This window comes from Moschus berezovskii, chromosome 6 (genome assembly GCF_049115385.1).
Source record: "Moschus berezovskii isolate FMDL1 chromosome 6, NW_MosBer_1.0, whole genome shotgun sequence".
NCBI lineage: Eukaryota > Metazoa > Chordata > Mammalia > Artiodactyla > Moschidae > Moschus > Moschus berezovskii.
The window spans coordinates 73,229,582-73,255,751 of NC_142465.1; the positions used below are offsets into that span (position 1 = coordinate 73,229,582).

Below are 26,170 nucleotides of genomic sequence, written 5' to 3' on the forward strand. Positions count from 1 at the left end.
AACAGTTGATCTGTGGCAGCCTAAATGGAATGAGAATCAGACAGTCCTTGCCGCAGCCATACATACCCCGGACAAGTACATAGATTCCCTGGAAGAGGCAGTGGCTGGGAGCTGGAGTTGAGGGATTGTGGAGCAATTCCAGGGCAAGGGCTGCTGTTTACTGTGGAGAGATGGATCGAGGGGATGTGAGGGAGGAGACTGTGGTGGGAAATGCCTGTGGAGGAAAGCCAGGCAGCCATGGAAGCAAGGTGACACTGCTGAGTCATGCGTGGGGGATGGAGCCATCACCATAGCCTCTCTCTCCCCACATGCCAGCATCAGAAGCTGAACAACAGAGAGGCTGGCCCATCAAACACCTGCCTGATGTACTGAACTACAGAATAGGATCCTGTCCAGGGTGCCCCTTTAAGTGCCTGATGCACTGATCTACAGAGTAGGACCTCAGCCACAGGGGGGCCCTCGATGTGCCTGATGAACCGAACAACAGAAAAGGACCCCAGGCAAGGGAGCCCTCTAAGTGCCTGAACGGGTGGAGCTAGTGAGAAAGACTGGCCAAAGAGACCTTCTGACAACCAGCTACAACAGGCTCAGAAAAAGACTCTGATAGGGCCATAACTCCTGTGGCTGACGCAGTCTGTGTCCCTGCACACTTGGGGCTACCAGGGTCCCCGCAAGCCAAGAAGCCATGCCACCTTCAAACTCAACTCACTGGGGCTGAGCTGCCACAGGCAAAAAAAGTCTTGCATCTATGCGCGCAAGGTCTCTTTGGTAGTGTCCGACTCTGCAAGCCTGTAGACTGTGGTCTGCCAGGCTTCTCTGTCAGAGAGGGCGGTTCTCCAGGCAAGACGACTGGAGCATATTGGCCAATACTGGTTGCCATACCCTTCAAGAGCACTATATTTCCTGCTGCCCTAGCTGCCAACTCCCCTGAGTATCTGGTGCTGCCAGAACCCCTGCGACCCAAGAAGCTGCACCACCTCCACACCTGGCCCTCAGAGAGGCAAACCCAAGTCTTCCAGGGCAGCCTCAGGGGCAAACCCCAGGGGATGACCCACATACAGAGGTGGAAATAAAACCATAATTGAAACACAGGGGCAGTGTGACTAAGGAAGAAGACCCCAAACCTTTCCACCAGCTGTACAAGCTACAGATTTAATCCACACAATCAACTAGGCAGACTCTGTGTCTATGGAATATATAAAAGGTCATCAAGAGATCCCACAAAAGAAAACGCACTAATTCTGATAGCTGTGGATATTGGAGGCAAGAACACAGAGCAGCAGCAGAATAGAATCTGAGCTGTGCCCACATCAGGTCCAGAAATCAGCATAGTGTTGGAGGGCATCCTAGGGTGGTGAGGTGAACTGTGACTCCCAGCGAGGGAAAGGACTCTGACAGCAGTGACTTAAGAAAAACACTTATTAAATTCTTATGTTTTGACTTGTTCTGTAGACTCTTTTGGATTTTTTTTTTCTTTTTTTCCCCTTTATCCCCCATCTGTTGTAGCTGTCGATTTTATTGGCACTATGAAATCTAATAAAGCTTTTGAGCTCTTTTTCTTTTTTTTTCCTCAGTCACATTTGTTATTGTTATAAACCTCTGCCTCTACGTTGGGCTTTTGCAGTTCTGGGCAGTTTTCCTTTTTTTTCTTTTCTCTTTTTAAAAATTTTTAAACCTATTATCATTTTTCTATATTTATTTTCTACATTTATTCGTTTGTTTTTCCTACTGTTCTTTTCCCCTTGCAGTTAATCTTTAATGTATATAAATCTTCTTTATCTATTTCTATTTAACTTTACATATCTATTCTTTCTTTCCTTTCCTCTCAACATATTTGTTAGTTTTATTTTCATTGCTTTATTCCCCAATTGGCATCTTGCTTTAGTTTTGTTTTCCAGTTTCTGCTTTAGTTAGTTTTATTCTGGTAGACATAATTTTTGGTTTCCTTTGTTTGCTGGCTCAATCTATTGTACTTTATTTTTGTTGGACTGTTTTGATTTTGTTTATGGATGTATATGTATATGTGTTTATTCAGTCACACTTTTTATTGTTATAAACCTCTGCCTTTACGTTGGGCTTTTGCAGATATCTGAAGTTTTCCTTTCTTCTTTATCTTCCAGTATTTTTTTCTTTCTCTTTTTTATAATTAAAAAAATTTTTAAACCTTCTTTATCTTCCCTGGTGGCTCAGAGGTTAAAGCGTCTGCCTCCAATGTGGGAGACCCTGGTTCGATCCCTGGGTCGGGAAGATCCCCTGGAGAAGGAAATGGTAACCCACTCCAGTATTCTTGCCTGGAGAATCCCATGGACGGAGAAGCCTGGTAGGCTACAGTCCACAGGGTCGCATAGAGCGGACACGACTGAGCGATGGAACGGAACGGAATGGAACGGATTATATTTTTTCTACATTTATTCCTTTGTTTGCCTTCCCTACTGTTCTTTTCCCCTTGCAGTTCATCTTTAATGAATATAAATCTTCTTTATCTACCTCTGTTTAACTCTGCATATCTATTCTTTCTTTCTTTTCTTTCCTTCCTTTCCTCTCATCATATTTGTCACTTTTGTTTTCATTGCTTTATTCCCCACTTTGGTTTTGTTTTCTATTTGTGCTTTAGTTAGTTTTGTTCTTAGCTGGTAAGTATAATTTTTGATTTCCTTTGTTTGCTGGGTCAATCTATTGTACCTTATTTTTGTTGGACTGTTTTGACTTTGCTCTTGGGTGTATATGCATATGTGTATACTCCATTATGTTAGTTGTTATTTGCCTGATTTTGTAACTGCCATTTGTCTGGGGTTCATCTTTGGTTTCATGGTTTTGGATATGTTTTAATCTCATTTAATGCCATAAAAAACCACCTGTGGAATCTTCGTTCCTGATCAGAGATCCAGCCCTGAGCCATTGGAGTAGGAGCACTGACTCCAAGACCCTAGACTACCAGAGAACTAACCCTAGGGAGTATCAGATAGTGAGAACTCACACAAAGGAAACCACTTGAATACAAGACCTGGCATCACCTAACCACCAGTAGCACCCTGTGCAGGATGCCTCATCTAAATGACAAACAAAATGTATGGCAAAACCAATACAATAATGTAAAGTAATTAGCCCCCAATTAAAATAAATAAATTTTTTAAAAAAGAAAAAAAAAATGACAAACAGGACAAAAATAAAAATCCAATCATCATTGGACAGGATTACCACCTGACTCAGCCTTGCCCTTCAGAGGAAAAGCAAAACAAAAAACTCAGCACAAATCTCACCCTATACAAAGCTAACACAAACCACTGGACCAAACTTAGGAGGGCAGAAACCAAAAGGAAAAAGGAATTCAACCCTGAAGCCTGGGAAAAGGAGACCTCAAACACAATTAAGTTTTTAAAAAAATAATGAAAAGGCAGAGAAATACTACATAAATGAAAGAACAAACTAGAAACACAGAAGTCCAAATCAATGAAGAAGAAATAGACAAACTACCTGAAAAAGAACATGGAATAATGATAGTAAAGATGATCAGAAATCTTGAAAACAAAATGGAGAAAATGTAAGAATCAATTAACAAAGACCTAGAAAAATTAAAGAATAAACATGTAGAGACAACACAATTGGTGAAATTAAAAATACTCTAAAAGAAATCAACAGCAGAATATCTGAAGCAGAAGAACGAATCAGAGAGCTGGAAGATAAAATGGTGGAAATAACTTCTGAAGAGCAGAATAAAGTAAAAAGAATGAGACCTCTGAGACAATATCAAATGCACCAACATTTGAATTATAGGGGTCCCAGAAGAAGAAGATAAATAGAAAGGGTATGAGAAAATATTTGAAGAGATTATAGTTGAAAATTTCCCCAATATGGAAAAGGAAATAGCCAATCAAGTCCAAGAGGCACAAAGAGTCCCATATAGGATAAACCCAAGGAGAAACATGCCAAGACACATACTAATCAAACTAACAAAGACTAAACACAAAGAAAGAATATTAAAAGCAGCAAGGGAAAAACAACAAGTAACATACAAGGGAAACCCCATATGTTTACCAGCTGATCTTTCAGCAGAAACTCTGCAGGCCAGAAGGGAATGGCAGTATATATTTAAAGTGCTGAAAGGGAAAAATCTACAACCAAGATTATTGTACCTGGCAAGAATCTCATTCAAAATTGATGGAGAAATAAAAAGCTTTTCAGACAAGCAAAAGTTAGAATTCAGTACCAACAAACCAGCTTTACAACAAATGTTAAAGGGACTTATACAGTCAACAAATACAAGAGAAGAAAAAGGATCTACAAAATCAACCCCAAACAATTAAGAAAATGACAATAGGAACACACATATCAATAATTACTTAGAATGTAAATGGATTAAATGCTCCAACCAAAAGACACAGATCAGCTGAATGAATAAAAAAAAAAGACCCATATATACGCTGCCTACAAGAAACCCACTTCAGACCTAAAGACACATATATACTGAGTGAGAGGATGGAAAAATATATTCCATGCAAATGGGAAGCAAAAGAAAGTTGGAGTATCAATCCTCATATCAGAAAAAATAGACCTTAAAATAAAGTAGATTATAAGAGATAAGGAAGGACACCATATAATGATCAAGGGATCAATCCAAGAGGAAGACATAACGGTAAAAATCTATGCACCCAACACAGGAGCACCTCAATACATAAGACAAACACTAACAGACATAAAAGGAGAAATTGACAGTAACACAATAATAGAAGGAGACTTTAACACCCCACTCACAACATTGGACAGATCATCAACACAGAAAATTAATAAGGAAACACAAGTCTTAAATGATACATTAGATGAGATGATCTCATTGATAGCTTCAGGATATTCCATCCAAATATAGAAGAATACACCTTCTTCTCAAGTGCACATGGAACATTCTCCAGGATAGATCACATCTTGGGTCACAAATTAAACCTCAGCAAATTTAAGAAAACTGAAATCATATCAAGCATCTTCTCTGACCACAATGCTATGAGACTAGATATCAATTACAAGAAAAAAACTGTAAGAAACACAAATAAATGGAGATTAAACAACACATTTCTAAATGACCGAAAGGTTACTGAAGAAATCAAATCAGAAATAAAAAAATTTCTAGAAACAAATTACAATGAAAGCATGACAACTCAAAACCTATGGGATGCAGAAAAAGCAGTTCTAAGCAGGAAGTTTATAGCAATATAATCCTACCTCAAGAAACAAGAAAAACATCGAATAGACAACCTAACTTTATACCCAAAATAACTGGAAAAAGAAGAACAAAAAAACCCCAACATTAGTATAAGGAAAAAAATCATAAAGATCTGAGCAGAAATAAATGAAAAAGAAATAAACAATAGTAGAGATTAATAAAACTAAAAGCTGGTTCTTTGAAAAGATAAACAAAATTGACAAACCTTTAGCCAGACTCATCAAGGAAAAAAAGAGAGAAGAATCAAATCATCAAAATCAAAAATGAAAAAGGAGAGGTTACAATGCAGAAATACAAAGGATTATAAGAGACTGTTATGAACAACTATATGGCAACAAAATGGATAACCTGGAAGAAATGGGCAAATTCTTAGAAAAGTTCAATCTTCCAAGACTGGACCAGGAAGAAATAGAAATTATGAACAACCCAATTATAAGCATTGAAATTGAGGCTGTGATCAAACATCTCCCAAAAAACAAAAGCCCAGGACCAGACGGCTTCACAGGAGAATTCTATCAAACATTTAGAGAAGAGCGAATGCCAATCCTTCTAAAACTCTTTCAAAAAGTTGCAGAGGAAGGAACACTTCCAAACTCATTCTACGAGGCCACCATCACCCTGATACCAAACCAGAAAAGACAGCACAGAAATAAAGAAAACTACAGGCCAGAATCACTGCTGAACACAGATACAAAAATCCTCAACAAAATTCTAGCAAACAGAATTCAGCAACACATCAAAAAGCTCATACACCATGATCAAGTTGGGTTTATTCCAGGGATGCAAGGGTTCTTCAATATATTAAAATCAATGTGATACACCATATTAACACATTGAAATTTGAAAACCATATGATCATCTCAATAGATGCAGAAAAAGCCTTTGACAAAATTCAGCACCCATTTATGATTAAAACTCTTCAAAAAATGGGCATAGAAGGAACCTATCTCAACATAGTAAAGGCCATATATGATAAGCCTACAGCAAACATTATTCTCAATAGTGAAAAACTGAAAGCATTCCCCCTAAGATCAGCAACAAGACAAGGGTGTCCACTTTCACCACTATTATTCAACATAGTTCTGGAAGTCCTAGCCACAGCAATCAGAGAAGAAAAAGAAATAAAAGGAATCCAGATTGGAAAAGAAGAAGTAAAGCTCTCACTATTTGCAGATGACATAATACTGTACATAGAAAAACCTAAAGATAGTATCAGAAAATTACTAGAGCTAATCAGTGAATTTAGCAGAGTTGCAGGATACGAAATCAATACACAGAAATCACTTGCATTTCAATATACTAACAATGAAAAATCAGAAAGAGAACTTAAGGAATCAATCCCATTCACCACTGCAACAAAAACAATTAAATATCTAGGAACAAGCTTACCTAAGGATACAAAAGAATTATACACAGAAAATTATGACACTGATGAAAGGAATCAAAGATGACATAAACAGAAGGAGATACATTCCATGTTCCTGGGTAGGAAGAATCAATATTGTGAAAATGACTATACTACCAAATGCAATCTACAGATTCAATGTGCTCCCTATCAAATTACCAATGGCATTTTTCAGAGAACTAGAACAAAAAATTTCGTAATTCATATGGAAACACAAAAGACCAAATAGCCAAAGCCAGTCTGAGAAAGAAGGATGAAGTTGGAGGAATCAGCCTTCCTGACTTCAGATTATACTACAAAGCTACAGTCATCAAGACAGTATGGTACTGGCACAAAAGCAGAAATATAGACTAATGGAACAAGACAGAAAGCCCAGAAATAAACCCATGCACCTATGGGTACCTTATTTTTGACAAAGGAGGCAAGAATATACAATGGGGCAACGACAGTCTCTTTAATAAATGGTGCTGGGAAAACTGGGCAGCTACAAGTAAAAGAATGAAATTAGAACACTTCCTAACACCATTCCATACACAAAGATGAACTCAAAATGGATTAAAGACTTAAATGTAACACCAGAAACTGTAAAACTCAGAGGAAAACATAGGCAGAACACTTGATGACATAAATCAAGGCAAGATCCTCTATGATCCACCTCCTAGAGTAACGGAAATAAAAACAAAAGTAAACTTTTAAACTTAAAAGCTTTTTCACAGCAAGCTTTTCACTATAAGCAAGGTGAAAAGACAACTCTTAGAACGGGAGAAAATAATAGCAGATGAAACAACTGATAAAGGATTAATTTCCAAAATACACAAACAGCTCATACAACTCAATGCTAGAAAAACAATCTAATCAAAAAATGGGAAAAAGACCTAAACAGACATTTCTCCAAAGAAGACATACAGATGGCTAACAAACACATGAAAAGCTGCTCAACATCACCCATTATTAGAGAAATGCAAATCAAAACCACAATGAGTTATCACCTCACATGGGTCAGAATGGCCATCATCAAAAAGTCTACAAACAATAAATCCTGGAGAGGGTGTGGAGAAAAGGGAACACTCTTGCACTGTTGGTGGGAATGTAAACTGATACAGCCACTATGGAAGATGGTATGGACATTCCTTAAAAAACTAGGAATAAAACCACCATGCTGCTGCTGCTAAGTTGCTTCAGTTGTGTCTGACTCTGTGCGACCCCACAGATGGCAGCCCACCAGGCTCCCCTGTCCCTGGGATTCTCCAGGCAAGAACACTGGAGAGGGTCACCATTTCCTTCTCCAAAAAACCACCATACGACCCAGCAATCCCACTCCTAGGCATATACCCTGAGGAGACCAAAACTGAAAAAGACACATGTATCCCATTGCTCACAGCAGCACTATTTACGATAGCTAGAACATGGAAGCAACCTAGATGTCTATCGACAGATGAATGGATAAAGAAGTTGTGGTACATATACACAATGGAATATTACTCAGCCATAAAAAGGAACGCATTTGAGTCAGTTCTGATGAGGTGAATGAACCTAGAACCTATTATACAGAGTGAAGGGAGTCAGAAAGAGAAAGATAAATATTGTATTCTAGCGCAAATATAGAGAATCTAGAAAAATGAGGAATTTATTTACAGGGTAGCAATGGAGAAACAGACATAGAGAAAAGACTTATGGACATGGGGAGAGGGGAGGAGAGGGTGAGATGTATGGAAAGAGTAACACAGAAACTTACATTATCATATGTAAAACAGACAGCCAATGAGAATTTACTGTATAGCTCAGGAAACTCAAACAGGGGCTCTGTAACAACCTAGAGGGGTGGGATGGGGAGGGACATGGGAGGGAGGTTCAAAAGGGAGGGGATATATGTATACCTATGGCTGATTCATGTTGAGGTTTGACAGAAGACAACAAAACTCTGCAAAGCAATTATCCTTCAATCAAATATAAATTGAAAAGGAAAAAATGGATGAGATACAAAAAAGTAATTCACATAAGAAACATTCACAGAAAAGGTAAGAATGGCCAATAAACATATGAAAAGAGGCTAAAACATTAACAGTAATTAATGTTAATTAAAACAGGATAACATTTTCCTATCAACTGGCAAAAATGAAAAAGATCAAGAACATCAAATGTTGATAAGAGTATGAAAAAATAAAAGTATTTACATATTTCTGGAAGATGACAAATTGGTACAAACTTTTTGAAAGGCAATTTGACAATACCTATAAAATTTTAAACACACACACCTGCTCTAATACCCAACAATCCCATTTTTAAAACCTTATGAAAAAATTAGCATGAGTGTATAAAGATAAATTTGTAAGGATATTTGTTATAGCACCAGCATAGCAGAATGAATAAGTAAATTTTGGTATATATATATATATATACACACACAATGAAAATATCAAGCACTCTTTTTAAAACGCTAAGTATCCTTTTTACTAATTTAGAAACATGTCCAAGATATATTAATAAGCAGTGAAGATAAACAGAAAAATACAGACAGACAGAATTTTTGGTAAAAAAAAAAAAAATCTGTGCACATATGCTTGTATATAAGCACAGAAAAATCGTCTGCAAGTGTATACAGCAAACTCTTAACAATGGTAACCTCTGGGGAAGAGACTTTTGATTTGGAGATGAGTAACAGGACTTTTTATCATTTACTTAATACCCTGCATTGTTTGAGTTCATTTTAATGAACATATATTATTTTTTATTTTTAAAACAGGGACATATTTAAATATATTGAGTTATTCATTTAGTTGATTTACCCTATTTGGGATTACTTTATATTTAATATTTTATGAAGAATTACTTTATGGTCAGAATCAGACAATTCTCTTAGAATTTCGGAAAACAAACGAAAGATACCTAGAAACAGCAGATTCTCCACCAGAGTCTGCATCAGTTCATTTTAACTAAGGGGTATGTTCTTGCCTAGAGAATCCCAGGGAAGGGGGAGCCTGGTGGGCTTCCATCTATGGGGTCACACAGAGTCGGACACGACTGAAGTGACTTAGCAGCAGCAGCAGCAGCAAAGTAAAACTAAATATAATATCTGAGATTAGCACCTAACACAAAGCACTTTAAACAACAAAGTCAATGAAGTTAAAGAAAGATGAGAACCCACCTGGACTATATCCAAAACCATGCCAGCTGAGACTGTTCCAAAGCCAGCTAACAAAAATGGCACAAGTATTTGCAGTGCCATGACACCACTGGATTCCTTTGGTAATTTCTGGCTTGTCTCCACAATGACATCTTCGTCACCATCACTAGATACATCGTCGTCTTGTAACATGGCTGTGGTTTCTGAAGCCTCCCTTCCATCACAGTAATTGTAGTTGGCATAGTCATCATACTTTTGGCTACAGCTTGATGGTGTGTGCCCACTGTTGCCATGAAAAGACTGCTCCGAGAAATTGTGATAGTCCATGTGCTGTTCGGATCTATTACTGAAAATCTGTGCTGCAGTTGATAACCCATCTTGCCAAATGCTATTTCCTTTTTTGTGCCTGTCTTCCTGGTTTTTCTGGTATATTACTGGAACCATACTCAGCAGTAAGTTTAAAAACTTATCAGACTGAATTGTATTTAAATTTAAAGTCCAGTCCACAAAACCTCCTCCACTGCTTCGACCACCACTTGTTTTACTAATAATAGATCTTCCTTTACTATTAGTCATATTGTCATTGCAAAAGACCCTGTTTGCCTTAGATCTCAAGCTTCGTGAACCAGAGCAGATGAATCAGAACCACACAAACACTGGTGGAAATTAAGATGTTAACTTCATTGTGCAGAAAACAGCACTTCCACTAATAGAAGATGTTTAGAAGCTCCACACAGGGACGGGATCTGGAAAAATAGAATAATTTTTAAAAGTCAGAATAACTATCTTGATACCTCATAGTTACAGGTATAAAATACACATGTTCTTAAATGAACCCCGAGGTACTGACATTATACTCTGTGGACTTAACATATAACTGGTTTTAGCCATGCAATTGCTTTGGACACATAAATGTAGCATACAGCTTTTTTTGGTGGCCTATTTTGGTTAAAAGTATTTATTTTTGCATACTTTATGTAATTAATACCCATGTAATGTCTTCAAAGTGAAAGCTGTTCAGTCATGTTCGACTCTTTGCAACTCCATGGACTGTATAGTTCATGGAATTCTCCAGGCCAGGATACTGGAGTGAGTAGCCTTTCTGTTCTCCAGGAGATCTTCCCAACCCAGGGATCGAACCCAGGTCTCCCACATTGCAGGAGGATTCTATACCAGCTGAGCCACAAGGGAAGCCCAAGAATACTGGAGGGGATAGCCTATCTCTTCTCCAGCGAATCTTCCCAACCCAGGAATTGAACTAGGGTCTCCTGCATTGCAGGCGGATTATTTACCAACTGAACTATCAGGGAAGCCCTTCAAATGTCTTCAATGTCTCTGCAATTCTACAAAAGAAAAATTTGTTAAAGTAATGGCTTCCATTACTTATACTGAAGTCTCAGAATTAAACTGCTACCACCCTTTACATATATCAGCACAACAAAGGTAATGTATATGACATTATATTTTAAATATATTAAATAATATCTGTTGCTTTATCTCCAACTTAATACATCTTGCTATTAAAATATCAAGAAACAATGATAATGTTTGCCATGAAATTACTTGATAAATAGCCTAAATAGTGTACATGGTATTTATTTCCATGGTATAATAGTGTACATGGTATGTAAAAGTAGGATGATGTCATATTTTTAGTTCTAACAAAAAAAATCATTCTAGTTGATTTAGGGATATAATAATGTTACCTAAGAAATAACCAAAATGAAAAGTGATTACAAAAAAATCACTTAATCCTATTTTGCAAGCCAACGAAAAGAAAGCTTTTAATGCCCTTCTCAAAGTTAGCTCTGACCTTCAACCTCAGAGTAGGCTCCTGATTGGCTAGTCAGTGATGAGATTCTCTCTTTAAAGATCTTAAACTAGAGACACATAGTGTAAGCTTTCAATCCTAAAGGAAATCAGTCTTGAATATTCATTGGAAGGACTGATGCTGAAGATGAAACTCCAATACTTTGGCCACCTGATGCAAAGAACTGACTCAATGGAAAAGACCCTGATGCTGAGAAAGATTGAAGGTGGGAGGAGAAGGGGATGATAGAGGATGAGATGGTTGGATGGCATCAGCGACTCGATGGACATGAGTTTGAGCAAGCTTCGGGAGTTGGACAGCGAAGCCTGATGGACAGCGAAGCCTGGCCTGCTGCAGTCCATGGGGTTGGATGCTGTTGAACAACTGAACTGAACTAAAGTGTAAGTTAGTTTTCGAGTGACAGACACTGAAGTTGTGAGATCATATATCACCTGCCCAGGTAGAGAGTATCTTTGGATAGCTGCCACCAAGTACAGAGGTTTTCCAAAGTTATTAGAGTGGGCCTAAGGCTGCAGATGTTTCTCAGGAACACCCAGCCCTTTCTTACACTTCCAAGAGCATTCAAGATCAACTAATTAGCCCTGATTTGATAAGGGACAGATAGCCCCACTGCCTAACTGGACTGTTCACCCACCAAACTAAACTAAGAACTGTTGCTGCTTTTAATGAAAACCATTCTATTTTTCAATATTTGTTTTCAACTTCTTAGAATGCCAATCTCCTCTCCTTGGATAGGAAGATCAATGGCAAGAAATGGCAAAGGGAAAAAAGAGAAGGGGCTATGTCAGGGGAAAGTGGATGCTAGGGCCTGGTTCATCGACTTCATCATTCACTCACTTGCTTTCTCTTGCGATTACAGATGGGTCTGGGAATTCCTGAGAGGGAAAAGTCTCAACATGTAGATTCTAGGACTCCAGACCTACTGGCTCAGAATATGTTTGAGGCATAGAAATCTCTTTTTTTTACACTCCCCAAGTGATTACAGTACAGACATTCTGTGGACTTGCAGAGAATCCAATGAGATGAAGTACTAGTTGCCATTTTTGTCACTGGCAGGTGGATCAGTATACAAACTCAGTGTTTAAAGAAAATCAAATGAACAGAAACAATGTCCAGAATGAAGCAAAGAAGAAACCAAGCAATCCAGAGAGGAGGACAGAATGGCTCCTTGAGGACCTTCCATGTAAGAAGAGGCTCAGCTGTATGTCTGAAACTTAGGAGATTACCAGCAGCCTTACATGAGTCAGACTGAGTGGGTTTCTGTTCCTTAAACCAATTTGCCTCTTTTTAAAGAGTGAGCACTTCACTGCCCCAAAGAGATCTCTAATCAAACAAAAAACAGAACAAACTTTTAAGACAGTCTATTCCACTAAAGGGCCAGTGATGGACATAAGCAATTTCTTCTTCCTCTTGAAGCAGAATTATGAAGTAATCAAACTGGAAATGCACAGAAATGTAGATGACAGTATGTATATTACCATTCAGTCAGCATTCACCTCAAAATGCATGGTCAGGAAACTTGACCAACTAACCCTAAACAGAAAAATGGAGGGAAGAGAAAAGGGGGAGGGAGGAATTTTCCATAAAGTTATCTCTCTTAGAATACCTGCAGAGCATGGCTAAGCATAGAGTCTACACTGAGTTGGCCAGAGGGATCCAGATGCATACAGCTCACACACTTCTGCCCCTGGTATTCTTTCTCCAGGGACGCTATGAAGAAAGTGAGATGGAGACACAGATATTCAACCGGGCCCAGTGGGCACAGACCAGACAGAACTTAGGGGTACATTTAAAACAATGCCTCCTGGAAAAACGAAGCCACAGGTGTGGAGTCTCTTGCTGGATTTCAACCCCTCTCCCTCCCCTCAGCCAAGCACCCTCATGCACTGCAGAACCTGCACAACTTTACACAACACACTGGGCAGCTGAGTGAAACAGTAAACCACACTTAAAGGGCATAAAAAACACGTGCTTTTGTTGTTTCCTCAGCATCTTTTCCCAATTTTTCAGCTTATAGGCGCTCCATTTCCCATGTGAAATCACACTTGCCTCATCTATGAGGCTCTGCTATGCCCAGTAATCAAACTTCCCTGACCTCCAGACCACATAATGACAACTGCCGAGGGCAGGCCTGAGTCCTACCCTGGAATTTCACATACCTGTTGCCTTACTATTTCCTGAATGGCTTACAGATGCCAACAAAAGAGGCACTACTCCTTCTTCAAGGATTTTACCTTGTGGTGGAGAGGGAAAACAATCAGGTGAGCAAATAAGTAAAGGAGATAATTTGTGATAAAGGCAATGAAGGAAACAGTTGATAGAGCAAAGAGTGAATGACTTACAGGCCTACTTCAGAGGGGGAGGCCTCTGGAAGAGTGTTTTCTCAGGACCTCCCCGGTGGTCCAGTGGCTAAAACTCTGCACTCTCAATGCAAAGGCCTGGGTTCAATCCCTTGTCAGGGAACTAGATCCCACATGCTGCAACAAAAGATCCCACATGTTGAAACTAAGACCCAGTGCAGCCAGATGAATAAATTGATTCTTTTAAAAAAGAGTGTTTTCTCACTTCCCTTTTGAATGAGAAAATTCTGAGGTTTGTCACTTTATTTTTATCCTCCAAAAGCTCCCTCCACCACCACCACGATTTACACTTGGAGGAAAGCTCATCCATCCCAGAAACAGAGAATCACAGTGAGGAGATGTTGAGAGGGTTCTGATAACACTACACGATTAGGATATCTCATTTATTTAAAGCCCATTCCATCCCAGTTCTTCCCAATTTTATGGGAAGAACTAGCCCATTTTTATGGCCCAATTTTATGGGCCAATATAGCTCCACTGCTTAAGCTAGGCTAAATGGTGGAATTTGGAATGACTGGGCTGGAAGAAGCACAAGCTGGAATCAAAATTGCTGGGAGAAATATTAATAACCTCAGATATGCAGATGACACTACCCTTATGGCAGAAAGTGAAGAGGAACTCAAAAGCCGCTTGATGAAAGTGAAAGAGGAGAGGGAAAAGGTTGACTTGAAGCTCAACATTCAGAAAACAAAGACCATGGCATCTGGTCCCATCACTTCATGGGAAATTGATGGAAAAACAATGGAAACAGTGTCAGACTTTATGTTTTTGGGCTCCAAAATCACTGCGGATGCTGATTGCAGCCAGGAAATTAAAAGACGCTTACTCCTTGGAAGGAAAGTTATGACCAACCTAGATAGTATATTAAAAAGCAGAGACATTACTTTGCCAACAAAGGTCTGTCTAGTCAAGGCTATGGTTTTTCCCGTGGTCATGAATGGATGTGAGAGTTGGACTGTGAAGAAAGCTGATCGCCGAAGAATTGATGCTTTTGAACTGTGGTGCTGGAGAAGACTCTTGAGAGTCCCTTGGACTGCAAGAAGATCCAACCAGTCCATTCTAAAGGAGAGCAGTCCTGGGTGTTCATTGGAAGGACTGATGCTAAAGCTGAAACTCCAATACTTTGGCCACCTCATGCGACGAGTTGACTCACTGGAAAAGACCCTGATGCTGGGAAGGATTGGGGGCGGGAGGAGAAGGGGACGACCGAGAACGAGATGGCTGGATGGCATCACCGACTTGATGGACATGAGTTTGAGTGAACTCCGGGAGTTGGTGATGGACAGGGAGGCCTGGTGTGCTGTGGTTCATGGGGTCGCAAAGAGTCGGACACGACTGAGCGACTGAACTGAACTGAAGAATCATCTTGCTACAAGTGCATGCCATAGACCATATACTTCAGTCGTGCACTGAGGAAAATGTGCTTATTTTTATTTATCCTTCATTTTACCCAGCTAATGAGTGATCAGTTAGTCTAATGCTTGCATACTGACAAGGTCTGATAAAGATCTATTATCTCCCTTAAAGACTTCTTGAATTTTCTTCCTTTAAAGAAGTCACTTAGAAACTCGTTGAATAATGACTACAATCAAGTTACTTTGAAGTTGATTTAAAATGGGTAATGTACACATATGGCACTAAATAAAAAATCAGTTTAATTGCTCTATACTGCTCTTCATCCATAAATGAGTAAAAATTACTAAAAAATTTTAAAATAAGTAAATAGAATTGGGCAAAGTTTCTCTAGTTTTACATGCTGTAAGTGAAACAGTATCAGTGGAGACATTTATGGGTCACAAGTTCAATCCCTGGGTTGGAAAGATCCACTGGAGTAGGAAATGGCAATGCACTCCAGGATTCTTGCCCAGAAAACCCTATGAACAAAGGAGTCTGTGGGACTGTAGCACCCCAGACCCCCATCACTCAAAGAGTCGGACACGACTGACCGACTGAACACAGGACACAGCAGCATCAGCATCACCTGGATGGTTATGAGAAATGCAGGATCTCAGTTCCCAAGCATAACCCAACCTACTGAATCACAACCTGTGCTTATAGTATTAATACCATCTCCATGTACTTTGCTTCCCTGGTAGTTCAGTTGGTAAAGAATCTGACGACAATTTGGAAGACCTGGGTTCAATTCCTGGGTTGGGAAGATCCCCTGGAGAAGGGCATGGCAACCCACTCACTCCAATATTCTTGCCTGGAGAATTCCATGGACAGAGGAGCCTGGCAGGCTACAGTCCATGGGTTCTCAAAGAGTCGGACACGACTGAATGACTAAACCACATACCATGCGCTTTATGTAAACATGGAAGTTTAAGAAGCACCTCCCTGAACATCCAAGAGAATTTGATTTATACACATTAGACTAAAAATTAGATGTTGTCAGACTTTCAGATGTGAACAAAGACCGGAGTACCACCACTAGTGGAAACTGTACAACCACTTTGGAAAACAATGTGGTCTGATCTACTAAAATTGAAGACACATATGTGCCACATACCAACAATTCCACACCGAAGTCCATACCCTGAAGCAACTCTTGCTTTGTATACAGAAAACACATAAAAGAATATCCTTGGCAACATTTTCACATTAGCAAAAAAAGAAAAGAAAAAACTAGAATTAACACAATAAAAGATAAACAGTGGGATATTCACACAATGGAATCTATGAAGGAAGGGATTATAAGCAAGCACAAATTTCAAGAGAATGGTTACATTTGTGGAAGTAGTACAAAAACCACACAGGGAACTCCAAAGGTAGTGGTTATATTTTTTAAGCTGGGTAGTAGATACCTAAATGTTTATTATTGTTCTTTAGTTCAGTTCAGTCACTCAGTTGTATCTGACTCTTTGTGACCCCATGGACTGCAGCACACCAGGCTTCCCTGTACATCACCAACTCCCGGAGCTTGCTCAAACTCATGTCCATTGAGTCACTGATGCTATCCATCTCATCCTCTGTCGTCCCCTTCTCCTGCCTTCAATCTTTTCCAGCATCAGGGTCTCTTCCAATGAGTCAGTTTTTCGCATCAGGTGGCCAAAGTACTGGAGTTTCAGCTTCAGCATCAGCCCTTCCAATGAATATCCAGGACTGATTTCCTTTCGGATTGACTGGTTTGATCTCCCTGCAGTCCAAGGGACTCTCAAGCGTCTTCTCCAACAACACTGTTCAAAAGCATCAATTCTTCAGCGCTCAGCTTTCTTTATAGTCCAACTCTCACATCCATACATGACGACTGGAAAAATCATAGCTTTGACTAGACAGACCTTTGCTGGCAAGTAATGTCTCTACTTTTTAATACGCTGTCTAGGTTGGTCATAGCTTTTCTTCTAAGGAGCAAGCATCTTTTAATTTCATGGCTACAGTCACCATCTGCAGTGATTTTGGAGCCCCAAAAAATAGTCTCTCACTGTTTCTACTGTTCCCCCATCTGTCTGCCATGAAGTGATGGGACTGGATGCCATGATCTCAGTTTTCTGAATGTTGAGTTTGAAGCCAATTTTTTCACTCTCCTCTTTCACTTTCATCAAGAGACTCTTTAGTTCATCTTCGTTTTCTGCCATAAAGGTAGTGTCATCTGCACATCTGAGGTTATTGATATTTCTCCCAGCAATCTTGATTCCAGCTTGTGCTTCACCCAGCCTGGCATTTGTCATGATGTACTCTGCATATAAGTTAAATAAGCAGGGTGACAATATATAGCCTTGAGTCCTCTTTTCCCGATCTAGAACCAGTCTGTTGTTCCATGTCTGGTTCTAACTGTTGCTTCTTGACCTGAATACAGATTTCTCATCTCTTAAAGAATCTTCCACAGTTTGTTGTGATCCACACAGTCAAAGGCTTTGTCGTAGTCAGTAAAGCAGTAGATGTTTTTCTGGAACTCTCGTGCTTTTTCGATGATCCAATAGATGTTGGCAATTTGATCTCTGGTTCCTCTGCTTTTTCTAAACCTGGCTTGAACATCTAGAAGTTCCCAGTTCACGTACTGTTGAAGCCTGGCTTGGAGAATTTTGAGCATTACTTTACTAATGTGTGAGATGGGTGCAATAGTGCAGTAGTTTGAACATTCTTTGGCATTTCCTTTCTTTGGGATTGGAAATAAAACTGACCTTTTCCAGTACTATGGCCTCTGCTGAGTTTTCCAAATTTGCTGGCATATTGAGTGCAGCACTTTCACAGCATCATCTTTTAGGATTTGAAATAGCTCAACGGGAATTCCATCACCTCCACTAGCTTTGTTGGTAGTGGTGCTTCCTAAGGCCCTCTTGACTTTGCATTCCAGGATGTCTGGTGAGTGATCACACCATCATGGTTATCTGGGTCATGAAGATCTTTTTTGTACAGTTCTTCTGTGTATTCTTGCCACCTCTTCTTACTATCTTCTGCTTCTGTTAGATCCATACCATTTCTGTTCTTTATTGTGCCCATCTTTGCATGAAATGTTCCCTTGGTATCTCTAATTTTCTTGAAGAGGCCTCTAGTCTTTCCCTTTCTATTGTTTTCCTCTATTTCTTTGCATTGATCACTGAGGAAGGCTTTCTTATCTCTCCTTGCTATTCTTTGGAACTCTGCATTCAAATGGAACATTTTCATTATTTGGCATGCGTGCTTCAGTTTGAATGATACTGTGACAGATTTTATTACTCCCCATTATTGCTTCCCTCCTGTAAGAGGACTGTCATCTCTGCCTGTTGCCAAATTACCTGCAGGGAGTATGTGAAGATTACACTGCCTCATCTCTACTGACATCAGGTCTGGGCAGACGACGCAGGAAGCAACAACATCTACAAACAGAAGCAGTTCAACTCTGCCTTCTTTTCCCTCCGACATGGGAATGACACGTCCTAAGTTCAGACTGAGTCCTGGAACAAAGATAACACCCAGAGCTGCAGGTACTGAAGCTCATCTGCAGCAACCTACGGGCAACATGTAGGAGGAGAGAAAGAAAGCTTTGCTGCTGAAAGCCACAAAGGGTTCAGGATTATTTACTACCACAGCAAGATTTAATGAAAACTAAACTCAAAAGCAGGCATCTTAAAAAAGAATCTGACCCACATATTCCCATCTATTTTAGTTTAATAGAGTCTCTCTAATATACTGAGCATGGAAGGATTCCATCTATGGTTGCTGCTGCTGCTGCTGCTAAGTCACTTCAGTCGTGTCCGACTCTGTGTGACCCCATAGACGGAAGCCCACCAGGCTCCCCCGTCCCTGGGATTCTCCAGGCAAGAACACTGGAGTGGGTTGCCATTTCCTTCTCCAACGTGTGAAAGTGGAAAGTGAAAAGTGAAAGTGAAGTCGCTCAGTCGTGTCCGACCCTTGGCGACCCCACGGACTGCAGCCTACCAGGCTCCTCCATCCATGGGATTTTCTAGGCAATAGTACTGGAGTGGCTTGCCATTGCCTTCTCCGCCATCTATGGTTAAAGAGCTTTAAAACAGTGTTTTCCAAACATTTAGATCTTGTTAACCACATTTCCCCCCAACTTTTATCAAGTTAACAATGATTTTTCCTTTAAAATATAAGTGTACATTTTAACACCAAACAAGAAGAAAGTACAAACTCTTAGACTAAAAGCCTTTCCATTGAATACATTTAGATTTATTAAGAACTCACTCCTTGCTTCCTGTGGAAGCTCTGTCATGGGCCAACATTAATCAGAGAGTTGTGTTAGGGAACCACTGACTTAAAGGAAAACAAACTAATATAGACAGTCCTGACTAATTCAACTGCAGTTACAAAAATAATAATAATAATAATAATGTTAAAATTGCTTGTTTTTAAAAGTTAAGAAAAAGAATTGTATGTGTGTTGATTTACTAAATCAGTATCTTGGAGAAAATCTGCCCATTGTGCTGGAGGAGGCAATCTGTTCCTTTGCAAAGGTTAAACAATACACTTGAAAAATTCATCAGAGCATTTGAGTCAGCAAACTTATGTCACGCCTCATTACTAAGAAAGGCAATAAATGGAAGTTTAATACTTCATCTACCCATTAGAACAACAAAAAGATGAAAGCATTTAGTCAAAAATCTCAAAACTTGTCACAGCATTGTCACACACATATATTCACATACTAAATGACCTAGAAGTCAAGGCAGATTATGGTTATTATGTGTTCTTAGTTTTGCCACTCTCCAAGTGTGCATTCTGCTTTTCACTTCCTCTGAATATATGTATTCTACATCACTGTTTGTTAGTCACCAAACAGGATGTATTATGCGGTCAGTTAAGTCAGATTTCAGACAGATCATGCCAGACAAAATGAGACCTTAGCTGATGTTGTACAAATTATTTTCTTATTTTATAAAAAAATTTGGCACATTTTTTTCAATGATACCCAGTAAGTACTGACTTGTTTCACTGAATAGCAGGTTCACAAAGAAGGATTATATCTATTTATAATAATTTGCTTTTTTGCAACACCCAAACAGCAGGCTGCCTTTATGGCTGATCCGTTTTCTTCCACTATTTCCACTTAAAGAATAAAACCTATGTAAACACAAATCCTCATTGATTTAAATGATTACTATTTCCATTTAAGCAAAAACTATTTTTAAAAGTCTCAATAGTCTTTTCGATACCCAGTTTGGTCACCTGAATTCCTTAGCTTCTCCATTTCTTATCCCCAAACTCCATTTTCCTGAAGAATTGACCATCAAATCACTTTTCTCAGCACAAATCCCAAACAGTTCTTAACCAATCCCCTTTGGTTTTCTCATGTTCACTCTGACGCCAGCTTTCTGTTGTCCTGCCATAAACTCACTGCCAAACCCTTCTTCCTGGGGAACACATCAGAACCCACAAGGTCACCCTAGTCCCAAGCATGGCTATCACAGCCTTGACTACTAAATCATACTGAAGAGCTCTATTCCCCATTTGAGCTAGTCCAACAGCTACTACTAAATCAAATCTCATTAAAAAAAATTTTTTTTTTTTTTGGCAGCGCTAGCAGCATGCAGGATCTTGTATCTGTACTAGGGATCGAATCCAGGTCCCCTGCATTAGGGGTATGGAGTCTTAACCACTGGACTGCCAGGAAAAACCCGTCATTACTCATTTTAAACCCTTTGACTTCACTATTCTCATCCACAGGGCTCCCTACATGCTGATTTTGGGTCCCTAATTGTTTCTACTCAATTTCCTAAATCAGCTAAATTACTATCTCTTATTCTTCTTTAAGCTTCCTCTATTCAACCAAATTTCTTTTATTCAGTTGTCCCTATACTTTCTACCAACTGTTCCCAATGTTCTGGAACTTTGGCCTCATTCAAAAGGTCACCATAAAAATTGACCACCTCAGAGAAATCTACCTAAATTAATGTAGAGTTCAGGGTACAGAGAGGAAAAAAACACAGTCAAAACTAAATGTCCAAAACAGGGAGCAATCTTCCTATCATGTACAGTTTTAAAAGAATTTTTAAAAAATAAAAGGTATCCATTTGGTCTCCCATTGCCAATTCCTACAGGGCAAAGAGAACATTTTTTTCTGATGATACTTGCTATATCACTTGACCCTCAAAAGTTAAAAATCAATATGGCAATGAAAAAGAAATCTTCAGAACTCCAAATGTACAAATATTACTGCTGCTTCACAGAGGTATATATAATTCATAGTATCCAGTTGGTTTTTCCAGCAGTCACATATGGATGTCAGAGTTGGACAATAAAAGAAGGCTGAGCACCAAAGAATCGATGCTTTCAAATTGTGGTGTTGGAGAAAATTCTTGAGATTCCCTTAGACAGCAAGGAGATCAAACCAGTCAGTCCTAAAGGAAATCAACCCTGAATATTCACTGGAAGGACCGATGCTGAAGCTGAAGCTTCAATACTTGGGCCACCTGATACAAAGAACAGATTCACTGGAAAAGACCCAGATGCTGGGAAAGACTGAAGGCAAGGAGAAGGTGATGACAGAGGATGAAATGGTTGGATGGCATCACTGACTCAATGGACAGAGTTTGAGCAAACTCTGGGAGACAGTGAAGGACACTGAAGCCTAGCATGCTCCAGTCTATGGGGCTGCAAAAAGTCAGGCACATCCTATGGAGGGAACCACATGACTAGGAAAAAAAAAAATGTATGGATCTCTTTTTTGCCCATTTCCTGTAGTTAACCAAGGAAAAGGAACAACCCCAAGGCAATGATTCTAAACAACAAAGATGCATCCAGTCAGTAACTATCCCACAAACTCCATGTGGTGTAAGTCTCAAACTGGTCCAAACAATAGCAATCCACATTATCTTATCTCACAATTTCTATCAATGTTCAGGGCATTTAAAGTACTTGGAAATTGAAATATAAAACATGCTACCTCACAAATACTGTCCTCCCTGATGAAAAGGCTCACCTCTAAAGTAGAATGAAGTATCTCTCCCCAACTCCTTTTTTGTTTTGGCTCAAATGCACTGAGTTAGCTCCTAAAAAAAAGAAAAAAAATTGAGTTTTTTTATTTAAACTGGAAACTGTCTACTTAACGTGAATTCAAGCATTCACACAGGTTTCATTTATGTAATAGGTAGTGATGTCAGACTTTATTGATCTGGCGGTCCTGACAGTCTCTAACAAACACAAAAGCTTGAGAAATCATGGGAATGATTCAGCTCCCCCTATCCAAAAGCTAGCTGATTCCATAAAACAATCAGTTATTCTAACGTTACCCACAGATAGAAAAAAATAACAGTCAAAGTTTCTACATGCCTAAAAGACAGTTAAACATTTGTAAAGAATTTGAGTCCAGAGAAACAATCAGCAGGTATAATAAATCCTCAATACACCTCAAGTAATTTTTCAAAGGAAACCAGACCCAGACAACTGATTTTGTTTTCAGAATCACAAACCTCAATCCTACTTTAAAAAAAAAGTCACTTTTAAAAGAATGCTTTATTTGGAAGAAGGATACCTCAAAGATAAGCCAATGAATCAACTAAAACAAAATCCACAGTTGAACCATTTCTGCTTATTGAGAAAATGTTGACAGAATAAATAGAGTGTGTATCCAAAGAACAAAGTGTATTGCATAAACAAAACAGTTTATTCTACCAAGTGCCAACAGTTAGATTATATTTAGCCCCTACCAAACCAACTTAAAAGCGAAAAACAAATCATTTTACTAGATATTTTGGTTAGATTAATAACAATACATAAATATTTTTATAATATGGTGACTGCAGCCATGAAATTAAAAGACACTTGCTCCTTGGAAGAAAAGCTATGACAAACCTAGACAGTGTTTTAAAAACCAGAAACATCACTTTGCCAACAAATATCCATATAGTCAAAGCCATGGTTTTTCCATTAGTCATGTATCGACGTGAGAGCTGGACCATAATCAGGGCTGAGCACCAAAGAATTGATGCTTTCGAATTGTGCTGGAAAAAACTCTTGAAAGTTCCTCGGACAGCAAGGAGATCAAACCAGTCAAGCCCAAAGGAAATCAACCCTGAATATTCATTGGAAAAACTGATGCTGAAGCTGAAGCTCTGATCTGAAGAGCCAACTCAATAGAAAAGACCCTGATCCTGGAAAAGATTGAGGGGAGGACGAGAAGGGGGCAGCAGAAGATGAGATGGTTGGATGGCATCACTGACTCAATGGATGAGAGTTTGAGCAAACTCTGAGAGATAGTGAAGGACAGAGAAGCCTGGCGTACTGTAGTCCGGGGGGGCAGTCTCAAAGAGTCAAACTTAACAACAACAATACAGGGAGTAGACAATAATCAGAAATATCAGTACTACTGTTTGAAATAATTCAGTTAATGGTTAAAGGAGTTAAAGCACGGAAATCTGTTTTGAAGTAGAGAAACTGCTTTTAAGCAACAAAAAAAGTATATTTCTCCCACTTTAAAACATTTCTTACATGTATCTTATTTTTTAAGAAAACTACCAATTAATGATGCTCTTGCAATTAACTTGCAATTGACATTCATTAATTTCCTGCAAACTATTGCCAAGAACAGGCTTCGAAGGTAGCTCAGTGGTAAAGAATCCGCCTGCCAAAGAAGGCAATGCAGGTTCAGTCCCTGGGTAGGAAGATCATCTACAGTAGGAAATGACAACTCGCTCCAGTATTCTTGCTTGGAACATTTCATGGACAGACGAGCTTGGTGGGCTACAGTTCATGGGGTCACAAAGAGTCAGACATGACGGAGTAACTGAGCACACATTGCTAAGAGCGTCACCTTATCAATCACCCCTAAAGAAAATCATATAAAACTTTACTTAAAATTATACTACAGAAAGCCTTGCTACTGAAAACTGGCACTTTTTCTTTTTCTTTAATAAAGATTGAGCCACCCTTGAGACTTCCCTGGTGGTCCAGTGGTTAGGACTCCCAGCTCCCACTGCAGGATGCCCAGGTTTAATCCTTGGTCTCCTGGTTGAAGAACTAGGATCCCACAAGCCACATGGCCAAAAAACAAAACGAAAGACTGAGCCATTTTTTTTACTTTACTTCAGCAACAGGAAACTTATAGCCACATCTGAAACTCAAATTTATGATCAATTTATTCACCTTAATGTTATATTCTTAGTTTTATTTTCTCTTGTACTGGCTTCATAACTTTTTTAAAAAACCAATACTTCTTGTAGCCGTTTTTATAAAGTGACTCAACACCTTTGTGTAAAAGGTAGTGTACATGAGAATAAAATATAAATAATACATTTCCTTACTGGTTTTCTCTGGCATTTATAAATCTGAAATACTTAAACATAGATACTAGGTAATATAATGGGATAAGATGAACTGAAGCATTTCAAATGAGGAGAAATTATTACTGAGAACTCTCTAGAGTATACTTCCATATTTTAGTCTTAATACATCCTTATATTCTTAAAAAGAATTCAGTTTGAAAAATCCGAACACACCTCTGCAGACAACTTAAAAGATATACTTTATTCTTTGCATAATTAAACTGAAAGCTGAATATAAAATCTTCCAGAATTGTAAAGTACAGAAAAGATAATCATGTGTCAAAGCAAAAATCTTCTAAGAAAAGGCAAAGGGAAACATGATATGCCATGGGTAAGGTTAACATTTTTCTTTCTTTGAAGACCAAGAGTGCCCCATCATTTTCACAGTGAAACCATTCCCAGTATTTACTCAGAGCACTTCTATTCCTCTAAGGACCCTGGTTCCTTCCCCCATCCCAGAGGTGAAGTGGCATACTACACCCAGATGAGCAGGCCACACTAAGTTACTCTACCTTCCACTAGGTGATGGAACAGGACAGCCCCCACAAAGAGCCAGGTCTTCCTCAGGTGGGGGTCTAGCATCACCTTCCCTCACTGGGACACCTTCACAATGGCATCACCCAGGGAGATGAAGCCAATCTTCCGCGTTCCCAAACTGGACTTGCCCTCAATACTGCTCCCTGGTACACGGTGCTGTGAAGTCCACTCAAGCACACAAACTCACGGCAAGAGACTCTATGCAGAAAAGGTGAGCCACAGGTACACGGTGTTACATTAGTCAACTATTTTGGCATCAACCTCAAAGAATGCTCTAACTCTTTCACTATCTTTACTCTCTGAAACCATGACTCTACCCTTTGGTCAGGGCTGCATACTTTCTTGTTCAAATACCACTTTAAAAAAAAAAAAAAGGAGCCCAAAGGCTTTAAGTCCAACTTGAAGTTCAAACTAAAACTATCCTCAGGTAGTTAAAATAACTTGACTACCTACCTTTCTCAGCTCATTTGAAATGGTGTTTCTGATGTCCACTGGCTCAGAGTTCTCTTTTACTATTCTGTTTTTCACAGAATATGTGCTAAATTCCAAAAAAAAAAGGGGGGGGGGTGGAGAAGCCCAAAGGTCAAACAAGAATTGTTATTTTAGAAACCCACCACCCAGAGATAAATCACTGATGATATAATAGTATATATGATAACTTTGCTATATTTTTTCTATATATACATATATGTTTAAATCAAAAATAGACTCATATTATACACACTGTTTGGCATCCTGCTTTTGCATTTTGTAAAATATCAAAAGACTTTCTTATCAGTATTCTACAAAGTTATTTTTAACGGCTACTTATAATTTCCTCTTTCTAAAACTCCCAGGGGCTCTAAAATTTATTTTTCCTACTTTATCCCCTTCCATAGTTTCCCAACAGGAACACGACTAAATGGCAACAATCTTCATTCATTAACACATCCTAAACAGCTTCCAGAAAACTAACATTCTGCTGTATTCATAGAAGTGATTTCATTCATATTTTA

General features: G+C 39.0%; 1 protein-coding gene across 9 annotated transcripts in view; it reads right to left on the bottom strand.

Annotated features, from left to right (window-relative positions):
• SLC41A2 (solute carrier family 41 member 2) overlaps positions 1-26,170 on the bottom strand; it is a 158,833-nt gene that overhangs the window by 119,946 nt on the left and 12,717 nt on the right. For 2 of the 9 annotated variants that reach the window (XM_055394185.2, XM_055394187.2), the window contains exons 2-4: positions 25,629-25,713; positions 22,298-22,367; positions 9,766-10,490 (exon numbers count right to left, since the gene is read on the bottom strand). In XM_055394185.2, the coding sequence (XP_055250160.2) occupies positions 9,766-10,320 (555 nt within the window). In that variant the 5' untranslated portion in view covers positions 10,321-10,490; positions 22,298-22,367; positions 25,629-25,713. Of the gene's footprint in view, positions 1-9,765; positions 10,491-18,650; positions 18,780-22,297; positions 22,368-25,628; positions 25,714-26,170 lie in introns of those variants that run through there. The other 7 variants (XM_055394186.2, XM_055394188.2, XM_055394190.2 and 4 more) reach the window with 4 other exon arrangements.